Source organism: Neltuma alba, unplaced genomic scaffold (genome assembly GCF_004799145.2).
Source record: "Neltuma alba isolate B1F8T4 unplaced genomic scaffold, ASM479914v2 tig00011509_pilon, whole genome shotgun sequence".
Classification (NCBI taxonomy): domain Eukaryota; kingdom Viridiplantae; phylum Streptophyta; class Magnoliopsida; order Fabales; family Fabaceae; genus Neltuma; species Neltuma alba.
The window spans coordinates 229,662-248,267 of NW_021636177.1; the positions used below are offsets into that span (position 1 = coordinate 229,662).

The following is an 18,606-nucleotide window of genomic DNA, read 5'->3' on the forward strand; positions in this document are numbered from 1 at the left end:
AGCATAATTACTTTCCTGTGGAGAAAGAAAATCTAAGGTCTGTACATGATGCAACTAGATCTGGAGTATTTTTTAGAATTCCTCATCCCCTCCACTCGCATCTCGTCATAGAAGAAGAATGTAAACATTCAAAGAGATCATGATTATTTGTTTCAATTACAATCTTGCTTAAGTTAAGTTCAGTGCACAACAGAACGGCTTTCTGGACAGCACGCAGTTCTGAAATGAAGGCCTAGTTATCTTCAACACGATCACTGAACCCCCAGATAAAGGAGCCAAAGCTGTCCCTATAAATTAAACCAATTGCTGATGAGTTATCATTCGCCAAGTAGGACCCATCACAGTTTATTTTGAGCCATTCCAAGATAGGAGCTTTCCAGTGAAAAGATTGTTCAATCCTGTTCCCGGGTTCAATTCTTGGTTCCGAATGATTTGCATCAAAGAACTGTTTGGCTCCCCATTTTGCTTTAGCTATCACTGAGGTAGGATCGGGGGATTTGGCATGGAATACTGCTTCGTTCCTTTCCTTCCAAATAAACCACAGAGTCCACGCAATCATAGCCAAGTCATTTGCCTCCAGCTCCATGGAGGGATTAGTTAGAGAACAGAACCAATCTTTAAAAGATTTTAAATTTCTTTGTTCTATTCGCATAGATAGATAGCTCCCAAACCATACGCTTCTGGCCCAGGGGCAGAAGAATAGCATGTGCTCTAAGGTCTCAGGGTCTGACAAACAAATAGGACAAGGTGGGTTAACTGCACCATGGCGAAAAAAGAGAATATGATTAGCAGGGACAACCTTAGAACAGCATCTCCACAGAAACTGAATTACTCTTGGTAGGGCCTTGACTTTCCAAGTACCAGTCCACAAAGACTTAGGCAGAATAAATGAAGTATTTGGTCTAACGAAGTGCTTTTCAAGCTTTCCAAGTGATGTTTGTAACCCTTTTTCACTATCTATGCGCCATTGCTAATTGTGGTCCAAACAATCCTGTCCTTCTGGGCTGGGTATTCCAGCTTGATGTTACATATCAATTGTGCTATTTCAGTTGGAACTACCCTTTTATGGATGGGAGATGCCATTGGTTATCTAAGATGAAACTGTCTACTGTTATACTAGAGTTATTTTCACTATTCAGGTGATAGGTTAAAGAATGATTTGATAGACCTGGGATCCAGTTGTCGTGCTAAAAGCTGATTGATTTTCCATCTCCTATGAGCCAGTGACAGTTTTGTGCAATCATACTCTTAGCTATGAGAATGCTTGACTAGATCCAAGATGCTTTATAACCTCTTACCGCATTTAGAAAAGAAGTCTCAGAGGAGTAAAATTCCTTTGAGCACTTTGAACCACAGAGTTTTTCTTATTGCATCAAACGCCAAGCGGTTTTGGCTAGTAAAGCATCATTGAGTACTTTAAAATCACAAAAGCCCATTCCTCTCTCTGTTTTTGGAGTTTTCATATGTTCCCAAATTCTCCAGTGGATCTTGCCTCCTATTTCTTTCTCCCCCTACCAAAAGTTTGATATAATTCTGTCGAGGTCCTTGCAAGCCTTCTTTGGGAATTTAAGACAAGTTCTAGGATAAATTGGAACTGCGTTTCTTACTGACTTGATCATAACTTCACAACCCGCAAAAGAAAGAAGGTTACTTCTCTAGCCTTATACTTTCCTCCCTACTCGTTCTCTGACATAGGCTAAAGCTTGGTTCTTGGTTTTTTCTCAAATGTTAGGGATACCTACGTATTTGCCTGGGTCTTCAAAGGTTGGAATTTTGAGGGTAGTGCTGACTTGATCTCTCACAACAGCAGGGTGTTTTCAGGAAAAATTAAGCCAGATTTGACAAGATTTGCTTGTTGTCCTAATGCATCACAATATAAATTTAAGAGCCTAGATAGTCGATGACAATTCTCCAGATTAACATTCATAAACATAAGCACATCGTCAGCAAAGAAAGTATGAGAGAGCATTGGGCAGTAATTTGATAGCTTGATGCCCATTAGATTCTTATTTTTATTTCCTTCTCTAGCATACAAGAGAGAACCGCCGCCACAAGTATGAATAAGTAAGGGAGAAGGGGGTCCCCCTATTTAAGACCCCTTCGGGGTTTAAATGAGCTCACAGTTCTACCAGACAAACAGGTATTAAAGTGTACTGAATTAACGCATTTCATAACTAAAGTCACCCAATTAGCATTAAAGCCCAGTTTAAGCATTACCTCCCTAAGGAAGTCCCATTCGATACAGTCGTATGCTTTGCTCATGTCCATTTTCAGAGCGAATTCAAACTTGTTCCCGCTTCTCTTCTTCTTTAAGTAGTGAAAGACTTCGTTGGCAATGATGATGTTGTCTTGAATAAGTCACCCCGAGACAAAAGCACCTTCTGTGGATGAGACACATTTGTTAAGCACCAGCTTTAAGAGATTCGCAAGCTGCTTTAAGATGATCTTGTAGGAGAAATTGGAAAGTCCTATCAGGCAGAGCTTAGTGATGGTTTATGCCTTATCCACTTTTGAGATTAGTACCAAGTTTGTTTCATTAATTCTGCTGATGTCCCCGTGACCCTAGAAAAATTCTTTGACAATTGTTACAATGTCTTTGTTAATGATGTTCCAATTGCCATGGTAAAACTTGCCACGAAAGCCATCCAGCCCAGGAGCTTTATTAGACCCCCCCTAATTGGAAAGTAGCTTCTCTTATCTCTATAACAGTCATTTGTGCCAAGAGAGCTCTATTATCTTGTTCATCTATTTTTTGTTCCATGTAGCTTAAGACTTTTGTGAAATCCGTCGGGTGGTTCAAGGCAGTGAAGAGATCGAGGAAATATTTAGAGATATACTCTGCTATGTCGTTTTTCCTCTTCCACCCAGAATCCTTCATCGTTTTTGATTCTCAAGATGGAGTTCCTTCTACATCTCTAAATGGTTGAGATGTGAAAGAATTTTGAATTGCGATCACCTGATTTTAGCCAAGGAACACAGGACCGTTGCCACCAGTACGCCTCTTCCCTATCCCAAGTCTTTTCGATTTCTATCAAGATTTTCTTTGCTTTTCTCAACTTGTCTTCGGTTAAGTTTCCCTCTATACACTCTGAGAATTGTTATTTCAGCCTATTTATAAGCTTGTTGCAGTTAGCGAATACTTTTTTGCTCCAATCAATGAGGACTTTCCGACACTTGTCTAACCTTAGGGTGAATTCCTCCATCTTGCTCATTTCCCCTTCCGTCAAATCTGACCAGCCTTGTTGTACCACCTTGCTAAAATCAGAATGTTCCATCCACATGAATTTCTAGCTTGAAGTTGTAATGGGCGCGTATATTATGGAAACACATGTCAACATATAGCATGAAGTGATCCGACCCTAAAAGTTCTAGGTGGAAGACTTACGCCTTGGGGAAGGTTTCCCTGAAGTGTACATTAGCCAAGGCTCTATCTAGCCTCTCTTTTACGTGGTTTTTATTTGTTCTTTTCTTGCTCCAGTATAATATGATCCTTGATAACCCATATCCAGGAGGCCACAATCAGAAATATGCTTCTGGCAATTCAGTCCTTTTTGTAGAGCTCTAGGTCGCCTTCCCTACTTTTCATTTTGTCTTGTGAGATCATTAAAGTCCCCAATGCACATCCACGGCCCATCGATGCCTCCTGCAATAGATCAAATTTTTTCCCAGACTTTCTTTCTGCCTTCTTCCTTAGGGGGACTATAGACACAAGTAAGATACTGTGGCACGCTGACTGAGCTTGAGGAGAGAGCTGCGTGAATTATATTATTGGAGGAGTATAGGACATTGATGAGAATATCATTGTTCCACCAGATTGACAGACCACTGATTAGACCTACTAGATTGCTCAATCCATTCTTCATTAAAATCGCACCTTCATAGCTGATGAACTGTCTTTTCTTTTTGCTTGGTTTCCATGACGAATACCAAGTAGGGTTTATGCTTTCTGCAAGCCTCTTTAAGGTTTTATTGTCAGAGCCACCCCAATGCCCTGACAGTTCCACGATAACAGCCTCATGGCGCCCCGAGGGCTGTTTGAGGCCAACCACTCCTGCCTTCAGTAGTATCCATCTCCTCCTTCGATCTTTCTTCGCATGCAGTTGAAGGAGGATCAATCGAGAAAGAGAGGAACTCTGTTCCCCCATTTGATGTTTGGAAAGCTAACCTGCATCTAAGTTTCTGCTTCGCGTATCGGACATTTATCTTCTGGCCCCCTTGGGTTTCTCCTTATTCTTAGTCTTGCTGTCTTCTGTTCTGTTAACCTCTCCCTTGTGCTTCTTCCTTTGTTAGGGCGAGTCAATGTTGGGAGGGGATCTTTTCAGTTTCACCCCTTCTAATCTACCAGTCATGGTTGATATAGGTGATGTTGGGATAAAGGGCATTATTGCTTTTGAATTGTCTTGTTCTTTTGTTGTCAGCGTAATAATTCGTCCCTTACATCCCCCTGCGACCTTCTTTTTCTGGTTGTGGCTGTTGGACTTGCAATCCATATTGGGCCTCTTTGACTTGCCAAGGCTTGTTCTGAGGGCTCCCTTTGTAGGTGATTTGGTGGGCATGACTTTTAGAGTCATAGGATGGGAGCCCATCTCTATGCTTAGGCCCAATCTTGTTGCATCTTCGTGGTCTTGATTGAGCTGTCTTTTATCAATAGACTACTCGCCATATCCACCCTATTACAGGAGACTGTATCCCTCTAACAGCCCGTCTCTTGCCTATCACATTCGCCGAACTTGTCTAGAGGTATAGGACATCCTACCTTATGAATTGCCATGTCAGACGCGTGGGTTGTAGGACGCGTCGCCCTGCTCTCCGGAGGTTTCGACATCTCCTTTGAGTCACACCATTCCAGGTTCACCGGCTTGATTTGTTGTTCCATCATCTTTGGCAGTGCTACCTTCAACTAGCTTCCAAAGGAAATCTCTTCTTCCACCATTATGAATTGCCATGTCAGACGCGTGGGTTGTAGGACGCGTCGCCCTGCTCTCCGGAGGTTTCGACATCTCCTTTGAGTCACACCATTCCAGGTTCACCGGCTTGATTTGTGTTCCATCATCTTTGGCAGTGCTACCTTCACTAGCTTCCAAAGGAAATCTCTTCTTCCACCATTACGTCCTCCTTTTTACACAAACATTGTTCATGTCCGATGATTCCACATTTGTAACAAATACTTGGAAGTCTCTCATACTTCACTTCTATCTAGACATCTTCTTTTCCTGGCCTAGGGACCAAGAAGCTAGTGATTAAGGGGTCTCTGATATGTATTAGCACTCGGGCCCATAAAAAGTTACGTATCGTGCGTCCATCTCTCAGTGGGTCTTCAGCCATCATCACCTCTCCAACCTCATTGCCTATCTTGATAGCGTTCATTTTGTTCATGAAGATAAAGAGGAGCCCATGGAATTGGATCCAGAATGAGCATTTGTGAAAGCACACCTCTTTATATATCATATCGTCTTCCCACAGCTGCAAGTTTAGTAGGTGTGATTGTATTGCCCATGGTCTTCCACAAAGGACATGATGAAAGTCGTCTCTTTCCGCAAATTGGAAAACAAACACATTTTTCTCTATATCTAAGACTTCAATCTCGCCTTTCAAGTTCTATCCTTTTCGCACCACAAAGATAACAGTTCCTTTATGCAAATCTTTGGTCACATCCAACCTTCCTATTAGTGAACCACCCATCCAGACTTGTTGATTTCGTTCAAGTTGGATTCTTCCTTGATTCCCTGCGGAGGAACCCTGCCCCACTTCCATTCCTTCGTGACACTACCAAAACCTACCGCCCACCTCCAAGACTCTGATTTTGCTGGACTCACACTCTTCTCCGCAACTCTCACTAATCTTAGGAAGGCACTCTTACTCACTCACTTTAGGTCATCACAGTGGGTGATAACCGACAAAGAATGGGGAAGATTCTTAAGAACAACTGGAAAAGGCCACATGAGGATGGTAACAAGACCCCTAGGTGAGAGAGAAAAGAGCTCACTCTGGTAGCGAGAGAAAGCTATCACTCTACGAATTGCCTCTAAAACAATTGGAACCATCCATTTGCATTTTTCCATGAAAATATTACAACGAGTTTCAAGTATGCAATGCAATTACCCAAAAGATCTCACAAGTAAACAAAATGCAATGATAAGTTCTGGCTACACCTTTTTTTTTTGTGGTTTTTTACGTTGGAGATATTTTGCTGCTTCTTACGACTCCCTAAATATGTTCTCAGTATTCATTCACTGATGAGGAAGCAGCACTAGGCTGTGGATCAAGTCTAGTAGTCTAGGGCAACGGCATCACATAAAGACACATTAAATGACTAGCGTTGCTGCTCTCGATGCATTACATAGGTCGCCGTCTTTGGGGCCGTAATTTTAAGCTCCCTCCCCCCTTCTCTCCTCTTTGTGCCTCCTTCCCCAACCACACATCTCTCTCTTCTCTGCCATCGCACCCCCTCCACATACCATACCCCACTCTCTCTCCACCTTCCTGTTTTCACGTGAACCCTCCTCTCTCTCTCCTCATTCATAATCACTATATGCATTAACTTATTATTATCCATCAATTACTACGGCCATCTCCTTTTTAACCCAAGCCCCTCTACTTGTACTTTTCACCTCCGAGCAATATATATTCGTAGTAGTACTTCTCCCTCAACAACCCATTGCTCTGAGAGCATTCTCGTGTTTTCTTTGTTGTCTCTGATTTATTCTCTGCTGTTAATTTCTACACGAAGCCTCTTTAGATGGAGGTGGGTTCGTGTACGGCTACGAAGCCCGCGAACTTGTGGGTTTTCACCCTCCCTGCTTTTCTTGGCGCCGAACACTTTGTCGGCGACGCCTACGCTTTGCTTTCCATCTTTCTTGCCTTTCTCTATTGGCCTTCTCACCTGGGCCTTCTCTCGTGGCGGTCTCGCCTGGAAAAATGGTCGTAACTCTAGAGGGCGAGTTCCTATCCCTGGTCCTCGGGGTCTTCCTGTTTTTGGCAGTTTGTTTAGCTTGAGCCGTGGGTTGGCTCACCGGTCACTCGCCGCCATGGCCTGGGCTCGGGATAATACTCAGCTCATGGCTTTCAGCCTCGGCTTGAGTACTCCTGTTGTTGTGGCCTCTGATCCAACCACTGCCCGCGAAATTCTGACCTCCCCTCACTTCGCCGACCGCCCTCTCAAGCAGTCGGCCAAGAGCCTCATGTTTAGCCGAGCCATCGGCTTTGCTCCCAATGGAAGCTACTGGCGTCTTCTCAGGAGGATAGCTTCGTCCCACTTGTTTGCACCTCGGCGAATTATAGCCCACGAAAAAGGACGCCAGCTTGAGTGCGCCGCCATGCTGCGCAACATAGCAAACGAACAGAAGCAACTTGGAACCGTGTCTCTACGAAAGCATCTCCAAGCAGCTTCTCTCAACAACATAATGGGTAGCGTCTTCGGCAAAAGGTACGATCCATCGATAAGAGCGAAGAACTTAAAGAGCTCGAGGATATGGTTCGAGAAGGTTTTGAGCTTCTTGGGGCTTTCAACTGGTCTGATTATCTTCCATGGCTTAGCGCTATCTATGACCCGCATCATATAAATGAACGTTGCTCGAAACTTGTTCCTCGTGTCAGAAAATTCGTCGGCGCCATCATAGAAGAGCACCGAGCCGCCAAGTCTGGAAAACCCACCGATAACGATGATTTCGTCGACGTGCTGCTTTCCTTGGAAGGAGAAGACAAGCTTGAAGAGGATGATATGATTGCTGTGTTATGGGTATGTAATATGTTCATTAGTTAATTAAGCTGTGAAGTTAGTTTCTTCTGTTGAACCGAAGTGACTTGGGTGTTAAATTTTGTAGGAAATGGTATTCAGAGGGACAGATACGACGGCGCTTCTGACCGAGTGGGCAATGGCAGAGTTGATTTTGAACCCGAAGGTGCAGGATAAGCTCTACAGTGAAATCTACGGGATTGTTGGGGACGAAGGAATTGTGACGGACGCCGACGTGGCGAGAATGCCGTACTTACAGGCGGTGGTGAAGGAATCACTGCGAGTTCATCCGCCTGGTCCACTCCTGTCGTGGGCCCGACTATCCACGTCGGACGTCCACCTAAGCAACGGGATGGTGGTTCCCGCCAACACAACCGCCATGGTGAACATGTGGGCTATTACGCACGACCCCCGTGTGTGGGATTCCCCGCTCGAGTTCTCGCCGGAGAGGTTTGTCGAGAACGAAGGTGGCGCTGACGTGGACGTCAGGGGTTCTGATCTGCGTCTGGCACCGTTCGGGGCGGGACGAAGGGTCTGTCCGGGGAAAAACCTTGGCCTCGTGACGGTGTCGCTGTGGGTGGCCAAGCTGGTTCAACGGTTCAAGTGGGTCCAGGATCCGACTCGACCCGTTGATCTCTCCGAGGTTCTAAAGCTGTCCTGCGAAATGAAACACCCACTGCATGCCATGGCCGTTGAAAGAAGGCATGGTTAAAAATCTATAAGGTCCCTGTAATGACGTATTTGGTGAAGTTATGGTTAGGGATATATTAGGGGCTTGGCCAGATAGTTTAATTTTACGAGTTTGTTTGACCTTTTTCTAAAATATGCAATTTGTATATGTTTATGAGGCAGCTTTTGCAGTTAAAAAAGAACCTAGGGTCTTCAATGCGAACGCATGTAGTGTAACTTTTTTATAATATTCCCAAGTTCCAAGTTCGGGGCCATTCTATGGTGTTATCATATAAATTTGTACGGTGCGTCCAGACAAAAATACTGTTTGTGCTTGGTGAGTTTTCACTTTGTACGGTTTTATAGAGGGAGGACTACCATTTTGGTCAAGTCATTGTCGGGTTTCTTTGCATGTGCCGAATTTATCTTTGCTCCGCTTTTATTTTATCAGTCTTGCTTGTCAAAGTATTGTTGTTTTTGCCTGGCAATTACGAACGAAAATATTCGTAACTTCTAAACTATGTTTACTGACGAGGTTTATTTTTATGGTTTTGCAGTCTATAACTACTGCTGTATAGTATGATAACGAATGAAATATGCAATTTAGTCACATTCGGATGAATACTGGCTGTTATTTGATGCTGACTTTTATTTCTTAAAACTAGGGAGAGATTGAAGAAAAATATTATTTGTATGATCCACTTGAGTTTTTTGTGATAGTTGTATTTTGTTGATGTTGGTCAAAATGTGGAGTTGACAAAACAAAACAATGTTTGAATCATAATGTGATTGTTTTGCTCAAAGTCAATACAATACTAAACATCGCCTAACCATGTGGGTGGTAGGATAGCTTAGCTAGTCCTACTTGATTAATTTGAATAGGTTAAGAAAGTTTGTTAATTAGTTGTCTATATTAAATAGGTGTCATGTGTATTATTAGAATTATTATTATATGAAACTTTTAACATTATTTTTAAAAAAATAATAAATATAAGAGACAGTAGATTGAGATTTTATATTTAGGATTAAATTAAATATTAAACTAGATATTATATAGATTACTTTGAAAAAAAAATAGACAAATATAAGATATAAAGGACTGAGTTCTTATATTTATGACTAAATTAAATATGAAACTAGTTTTTTATATGTTTTAACAATGATTCATGTCTTTTAAGTTCCAATCAGCTCTGGCGGGAAAAAAAAAAAAACCCGTTCCGATCAACAAGTTTTGTTTTCGGCTGACAAATTAATCAACATGTTAATATATAGAAATGAACGTTATTTTTTTTTTTTGGGAACATGCTTCTACAGAACAAGAAATAGGGAGAAAAAATAAAAAGAATACATGCAAAACTAGATAACGTAATTAAAGAATAAGTGAAAGAGAGAAAGCGAGAGAAAATTAAGAAAAAATGTAATTAATTACAAATAAAATTAATAGAAATGTATTTAATATTCTGCGATCTTGTGAAAAAAATTAATTTTATTTAAAAATTTGAATCTCATAAAAAACATTATTGTCATCTTTAGCATTTGGCACTTAATCTTATTTTGGTTTTTGTATGTAAAATTCAAATTCAGGGACTTTGGTACTTGAAGCAAGGTTCCAAAGACAAATTTTTAGATGAACCAAAATAAATAAAATTTCAAGAATTGAAATTACTATTTTCAAATTTTATGTCCATAACAAAAATAAAATAATTTCAAATTTTGGATACTACAAATGATACCCTTAAAAAAAATCACTACATCCGATCTTAAATACTACTTCTAATCTTTAATATAAGAGATAATTTAATTTTTATTTAATCCTAAATATAAGATCTCAAACCCTTTTTTTTATATTTATTTTTTGAACACAGTCTTTGTAATAATAGTAGTTCTGACTCATATACTTGATCAATAAGGATATTTTAGAAAGGACAATATCTATTTATTACAAATAATTAACTTAACTAATTTTTAATCTATTCAAATTAATCAATTGACTTTTATATTAAAAATCAAAAGTAATACTACCTTCGGTCCTGATTATAAAAGCCAGTTGACTAATTTGAAGAGATTAAAGAAGTAAGCTGAGTTAGTTATTTGTCCAAAATAAGTGTTGTCTTTTCTAAAATATTATTATTAATTTAGTATATTAATTAGAACTATCATTGTTAAAAGGGCTACTCTAAAAAAAATATATAAATATGAAAGAAAATGGATTCGGGTCTTATATTTAGGATCAAAATAAAAATCAAATAGGGTCTTATATTAAGGATCGGAGGTAATATAAGAGCTAGTTTGTAAAAAAAAAATATAAAACAATAATTTATGTAGTGTAAACTTAACTCTTATATTCAAAGAGGAGGTTGTATTAAGTTAGGTGTGTCACCCATCTCTTGCTTCTAAATTTGGAAACCGTTGCTTGTTCACAAGCTCTACACGCGGAACGCAGAGAGCGTGAACTGGGTAGCCTCAGTTTGCCAGTTTCCACGTGGCATCTCAGTTTAATAATGTGGAGATCCATAATTGTAATTGGGTTGAATAATACTCCATCCGGTTTAAAATATAAACTAAATTTTTTTAAATGGGTTTATTTTTTATAAGATAACATTATTTTTATCCAAGTATTTAATGAATTTTTTTAATTTACCCCTATATATTCTTTTTTCTCTTTAATTTATTTATTACATCTTTTATTTACTCTTCTATATTAAGAAAAGCAAATATATGCGTTACACATTTATTATTTCAAATTAATTTTAATTAGTTTATTGATAAATGTAATGAATAAAGTTTAGCTTATATTTTGAACGAAAGAGAGTAAAATGGATTTGGCTTTTCTCTAAACCCTCAGTTTCATGTTTACCCGTCAAAAATGAATCACATGATGAATTACAACACTAAAATATATTTTAAATCATTCAATTTTATATAAAATTTTAATATGATTTCTTAACTTTGTCTTTATTTTAAAATTGTTAACAAAAATAATGGTATTGAGATTTTGAGTATTGATAAAATATTTAAAAATAATGACATGTTAAATTTAATTTTTTTTAAAAAATAGTTATTATAAAAAAATCATTTAAACAAAAGTAACGATCTTAGGGATAAAAAAATTAAAAACACTCCAAATACATATACACATACATATATATATATATATATATATGCGCGCGCCCCTTGCCAACACTATGGTGGGCCCTAGTTGCCTTTTTAAAAATAATAATATATTATTAAATACAATTTCTGCTTAGTGTTTGTGTTTGAAATAAATCAAGATTTTAAAAATGATTTTATAAATACAAAATAAATATGTAAAAAAATATTCAATTTATGTGAAAATACCTCTAAAAAGTGCTTTTGGAATCCATCAAATACCCTCATTTCTCTTAATACTTAAATACTTTGATGAAATTATGTATATTATATGGGACTTTTCTGAACCCTTGAGAACTGCATATACTTTTGAGTTTTGACCAACTTTCACAAATTAGGTTAGTGATTTTATATACTACCTCCAGTTCTAATTATAAGAGTTATTTGACTAATTTAAGAAGATTAAAAAAATAAGTTAAGTTAGTTATTTGTAATAAATAAGTGTTGTCTTTTCTAAAATATCCTTACTAATCAAATATATTGGTTATAACTGCTATTATTAGAATGATTACTTTGAAAAAAATTACATAAATATAAGAGACAAAGTGAATTGACGTCTTATAATTAGAATCAAAATAAAAGTTAAACGAGATCTTCTATAAAAATCAGAGACAGTATTTGATTATAAAAGCAGGGATCCCACTTACGAAACTTAAATCATCATTCCTTTCTTAAGGAGATCTTTCGATACATATCCACATGAAACCATTAGTGATATGTAATTTTATGTTTTTTAATTTATGGTTCGTCAGGAATCTAGAGACAGCTTCCCTGTTAATTAATTAACAGTACACATTACTTGATCAACTTAATTCAGAATTTTAAAAAAATTATTATAAAAGTTATTTTTTGAAATAATGAGAAATAGGCTTAGTATGCATTATGTATTATTGGTCACTATTCAAATAAAAATAAATTTATTGTTTAAGACTTATATGTATATATTGAAATAAATATTTTGCATAATGATTTTATACAAACCCTGGTTTTAGGCTTTAGAGGACACGAATTGGGGATACGACGGTGGAAAACTATAGGTTTAATTTATGAAATTATTAGTACCTAAGTCAAAGGTCCTCTTCTCGGGAAAAAAAAAAACAGAGAAAAGTTGTAATGTGGCCAAGCCAAATTTATTTGTTGCTTTTAGGTACAAGACTGAAAATAAAATATATATATATATATATATATATGCACATACACATACATATACATATGTAAAGTTGTTTAAAAAGAGCACTAGGTTTTACATAAAGAGAATATATTTACATTAGTTCCAAATTTAGTAGTCATTTATTGGGGGGGGGTTTGTTGAAGAAGAAGATCGAGATAAGTTCTTTGGCTTAAAAAAAAAAGTCATCATCAGAAGAAGAACTTGTAATAATACTAAATTGAGTATTTTCCTTTGATACTGTACAGTGTAAAAGCATGCTGAGGACTTTGGTTGTTTACTTAATGATTTTGTTTCTTTGTCTATCGTACTATTATTTCCGGTTCTTAATATAAAAGTTGTTTAATTTTTATTTTATTTTAAATATAAGATTCAAATCTATTTTATCTCTCATATTTATCTATTTATAAGGTAGTCCTTATAATGATGACGGTTGTAAACCAATATACTTGATTAGCAAAAATATTTTAAAAAATACAACGTCTATTTTATGTATTATTGGTCACTATTCAAATAAAAATAAATTTATTGTTTAAGACTTATATGTATATATTGAAATAAATATTTTGCATAATGATTTTATACAAACCCTGGTTTTAGGCTTTAGAGGACACGAATTGGGGATACGACGGGTGGAAAACTATAGGTTTAATTTATGAAATCATTAGTACCTAAGTCAAAGGTCCTCTTCTCGGGAAAAAAAAAAACAGAGAAAAGTTGTAATGTGGCCAAGCCAAATTTATTTGTTGCTTTTAGGTACAAGACTGAAAATAAATATATATATATATATATATATATATATATGCACATACACATACATATACATATGTAAAGTTGTTTAAAAAAAGCACTAGGTTTTACATAAAGAGAATATATTTACTTGTAATAATACATAAATTGAGTATTTCCTTTGATACTGTACAATGTAAAAGCATGCTGAGGACTTTGGTTGTTTACTTAATGATTTTGTTTTCTTTTGTCTATCGTACTATATTTCCGGTTCTAATATAAAAGTTTATTTAATTTTTTTTTATTTTAAATACAAGATCCAAATCTATTTTATCTCTCATATTTATCTATTTTATAAGGTAGTCCTTATAATGATGATGGTGTAAACCAATATACTTGATTAGCAAAAATATTTTAAAAATACGTCTATTTATTACAAAACTAAACTAATTTAACTAATTTTTTTATCTAATCAAATTAATCAATTTATTCTTATATTAAGGATAAGAGGTAGTACTAATTATTTTTTCCCCCTATCATGTTGAAAACGATAAATTGCGCAAGTATTTTTGTAAAATATTTAAAGCTATACCAAAAGAATTTGACCACAAGTGTGACCTTCAAATTTAGTGGTCTTACAATAAATAAAGACATGGCCCTTCTAATTTACTAACATCTCCCGTTGTAAATATAGAAGTTAATAGAAGTTAAACGAAAGCTTTCTTTTAATCATAAATAAAAATTTCAATTCATTTTGTGTTTTAAATTTCAAGTTTACTATGCTTGATAAGTACTTCCCCCGTCCTCTTCTGTTATATCTAAATTTTCAAATATTATCGCTTATTTTACAGGATTCACTTTGAATGTTAAAGATTTTGTTATCAATTTTATTTCTAATTATTTTCTCTCATATATTTTCGTTCATTATTTTCTTTATTTTTATTCTCTACCATTTAATTCACTTATAAGTAAGCGCATCTTTCAAAAAAAATAATTTTTATATACTTATTATTTTTAACTAATTTTAACAGTTTTTTAAATAACATAATTGATTATTTGAATAAAAAGAAGTAAATTTTGAAAACTATGGATGCAAGTCAACGAGGGAAATTTAGATTCCCAAAAAAAAAAAAAGAATTATCATCAAGAAGTCTTAAGTAGTAAATTTAATTACTAACAAATCTTAAATGACAAGTAATCGGTTTGAACCTATGGCTCTTCTAGTCTAAATATAAGAGTTATTTTATAGTATAAATACACTATAAAAAAATGGAATTATTGTTTTTTATTCTGATAATTTGTCATTATTTTTTTTTTTTACTTGTTGATAAATTTCAGGGCAACTAAATCTCATTAAGACTGATTATAATTCTCCAAAAAAGTGAAATTTGGAGCAATTTCGGGGGATATGCCGGATATATAGGGGGTGTTTGGATTAGTGTATAAGTATTTTTTTAAAATTAATTTTTTATAAATTAAAATAAATTTTTCTTGTATTTATTTCATACACTGTAAAAATATTTTAAAATTATGATTTTTTTTTTACCTAAATACGTCACATGAGAACAGAAATGGGGCATAATTGATGGGAGGCGGTTATAGAACGGGAGGAAAGAGAAAGAAAAGCCGAAAAGGAAAGGAACGGGGAAGAGAGGCCACGGGAAGTTGTCTGTGGCAGTTACTGTGGAGGGACAGTTCAGTTTGGGCGTCTCATCAAGAAAAAGATCTTCCCTCTCCCCACTCTGTCTCTCCCCTTTCTATCTCTTGTCTGCCACAACCCTATGCTCTGCTCTTCAGCTCCCTACCCCTTGCCTTCCCTACTTTCATTATGACCCTCCCTCACATTTTCTTCTCTTAATTTACTAAAAATTAATTTTTTTATTTTTATTAAAAAATGTGATTTTTTTCCACTTATAATTCTCTCTCTTACTATTATTAATTATCCTGTTAATCTTTGATATTTTAGATCAAAATGTTTTTTTTTTCACGACTTTTCATATTACCACCCAGAGAGGGAGTGAGAAGAAGTTTTTTAATCTTATTTCTAAATCATTTTATTGTATTTTTAACATTGATGTATTAAAAAAATAACAAAAAAAGTTGAAAATTACTCTATACTAAATAAGAAGAGTTAATAAAAATTTATTGTCATTTATAGATTTAATATTGTCAATACCAAATAAACTGTTATCTAATTATAAGCAATCAAGTATGGACCATTGTTCTACACCATCCTCAAATTAAGCTTTTTTTTTTTTTTTTTCAGTTTGCCAGGATGCGAGTCCTAGTCAAGTCTTCTAGGTAGCCTTTTCTCCACATTTAGCTTAGGCCTATTAGCTTTTTTTTTAAAATATTTACTCTTTTATTTTGAGTTGGTTTTGATCCTAAATATAAGATTTATTTATCATATTTATCAATTTTTTTAAATTATCCCTATGAATACTCCCTTAACCATAATTAGTAGAAGAGGAAGTGGGGGTATTAAGAAAGATGATTATAGTATTTTAAGAAAAACATATCACGTTTCTTATAATTAACTAACTTACCTAACTTTTTTAATATAATTAAATTAGTTAAATAGATATTATATTAAGGACCGGAGGAGTATTACACTACGCGTATTTAAAAACGTTTTGGATTAAAATAAGTGATTTTGTTGAGTCCAACAAAAAAAGTGATTTTGATGTGATCCCAGGTGGAAAATTTTCAGCTAAGCCATATATTGTTGATTTTAAATTGTACTAGTAATAGTTTTTGCAAACTAAAAATCTAGGTTATCCCAATTCAAGAATAAACTAACCCGACTCAATTCAACCCAATAATCCACAAGTTAAAATCAGATTGAACCGAATGCTAGGTTAAAATCAGATTGAACCGAATGCTAGGTTCAGAGTCCTAACTTATGAATTGAAGATTTTTTTTTTTAGCCAACCTTAACTTATAAATATATGATGATAACCAGTCCAGCACCTCAGATTGATGACCAATTCTTAACTAATCTGAATGCTCCAAATTTATTTTTTATTTTTAAAATAATTATTTAGAAGGTATAAAATATTTCTAAAATTAATTAGTTAGAATTTAAAATGTGGACAGTTCAAATTTAATTTGAACCCTTCATATATGATAAAGGGAAAACCATATTGAAGGTACCTATACTTTCTCTTTGGGTACCTATGTGTTTTTTCCTTTAATTAAACATTTAATTTTATCTTTTTAGCAATATTAGCTCTTATAACTTTGTTCTATTGATATTTTTAGTCTCTATATAAGGATTAATGATGTTAATAGAAGAAAATAAAGATTTAGTTAAAAAAAAAAATACATAGGTACCAAATTAAAAATTGAAAAAAAATATAGGTACCTCCAATATGGTTTTCCCTATAATAAATTTGGTTACTTATCACTTAATATTCTTGACAAGTATTCAAACTGGATATGAAGATGGGGAGGAGAGAGAAACAAATAAGTGTTATTTTGAATTTTCGATCATTTCCTCAATTTTTTTTAATTTTCCCCCCATTTCTCTTACCCTACCCTTATTATTAAATTACCAAATAAACTGTTTAAATCATGAAAAAAGAAGAATACAAGTTCAACTTTCAGGAAACGCACTTGTTAGGAGGGTTTTAATCTTAATACTCTTGACTCGAGAGAAATTAGTCCCAAGTATAAAATGGCTTGAGAAAACTCTGAGTTTACGCCAAAAAAATTAACAAATAAATTTTTAAGATTCAAAATGTTATAAAATTATGAATGTAGTATCACATATAAAAAATTTAAAATCTTAAAAACTTGATTTGCACAATTTATAGTTTAAATTATTTTAATAGTTCATTCATTAATATGAAGTGTTTTTTGGGATGTATTCAACACCTTAATACTTTAAAGACAAAATTACAATACAAAATATTTTAGAATATTAAATATATTTCAAAAAAAAATACTTCATAGTAATTAATGAACACAAAATATTTTAAGCCGTATTAAGAGACCAGGATTGAAATTAAAAAACCTATAAAAAAAAGATTTAGTATAAGAGGTTATTTATTAGTTGGATTCAATAAATCCAAGACTGAGAAAAGCTACGAGAGAGGTGGTATTGATTATTGAAAATTTAATTATGAGATTGATTTTTTTAGGATAAAAACGCCTTTCCATCCTCCCAAATGAAAACAACTTTTCTGGCTTGTTTGGATTAATGTTATAAAAGTGGTTATAAACATTTTCATGTAAGTTAAAATAAAACTCTTCTCACATACTTATTTTATATTCTGTAAATTATATTTGAAATATTACTTATAAATCATTTCAATATTTACAGCAATGCATGTGCATGAAAAAATACTGCCCATCTATTCTAATTATAAAATCTTATTTATAAACTACTATCTTCAGTCCTAAATATAAAAGCTAGTTGTCTAATTTGAATAGATTAAGGAAATAAGTTAAATTAGTTATTTGTAATAAATAGATATTGTTTTTCTTAAAATATCCTTGCTAATCAAATTTATTTGTTAGAATTACTATTATTAGAAGGATTATTTTGAAAAAAATAGATAAATATAAAAAACAAAATGAATCAGAGTCTTACATTTAAGATTTAAAATAAAAATTAAATAAGATCTTATATTAAAAATTAAAAATAGCATAAATGAAATTATTGAATCATTGGTAAGTGGAAACGCAAGACAAAGTTGATGAAGTAGGAGAAGTGGGGAAGGAAATGACAAGAGGGGGAGGGACAGAAAGGTGGGGGAGAAGCCAGCTAAGTAGCTAGTTATATGCCAGCCGCTTATCGCGGGATATGATGAACAGTGGAAGCACTGGTGATGGCATCATCCGTCCTAGTGCTGTCTCTCTGCTATCAAAATCAAAAAATATCACAAATCCTCACATATATTTTGCATGTCAGAAAAGGGAGACCAAAAGCACGTGAAAACGGCAAAATTATTTACTGCGCCTTCTTTATTATTATCGTCCTTTTCCTTCCTCCCTTCACGACACGCTCGTACTCGTACGCGTGACCTCTTCCCCCCTCTCTTATATTTCTGTATCTTAGTGGGCCTTCTCAAATCCAAATTATAGTATTCCCTATTTCTAAATAATACACCCTTCTGTCCTGTTCTTTCGCCTATGGACCTTGAAGCATTGC

The 18,606-nt window shown here is 34.7% G+C and overlaps 1 protein-coding gene across 1 annotated transcript; it reads left to right on the forward strand.

Annotated features, from left to right (window-relative positions):
• The first annotated feature begins 6,728 nt into the window (after window positions 1–6,728).
• Window positions 6,729–8,545, forward strand: LOC114714532 (cytochrome P450 78A7-like). Its single transcript, XM_028899275.1, is given in 4 exon segments — window positions 6,729–6,870; window positions 6,872–7,434; window positions 7,437–7,738; window positions 7,824–8,545. Coding segments are annotated over 4 exon segments (1,620 nt in total). The 5' UTR covers window positions 6,729–6,739; the 3' UTR covers window positions 8,448–8,545.
• The last annotated feature ends 10,061 nt before the right edge of the window (window positions 8,546–18,606 follow it).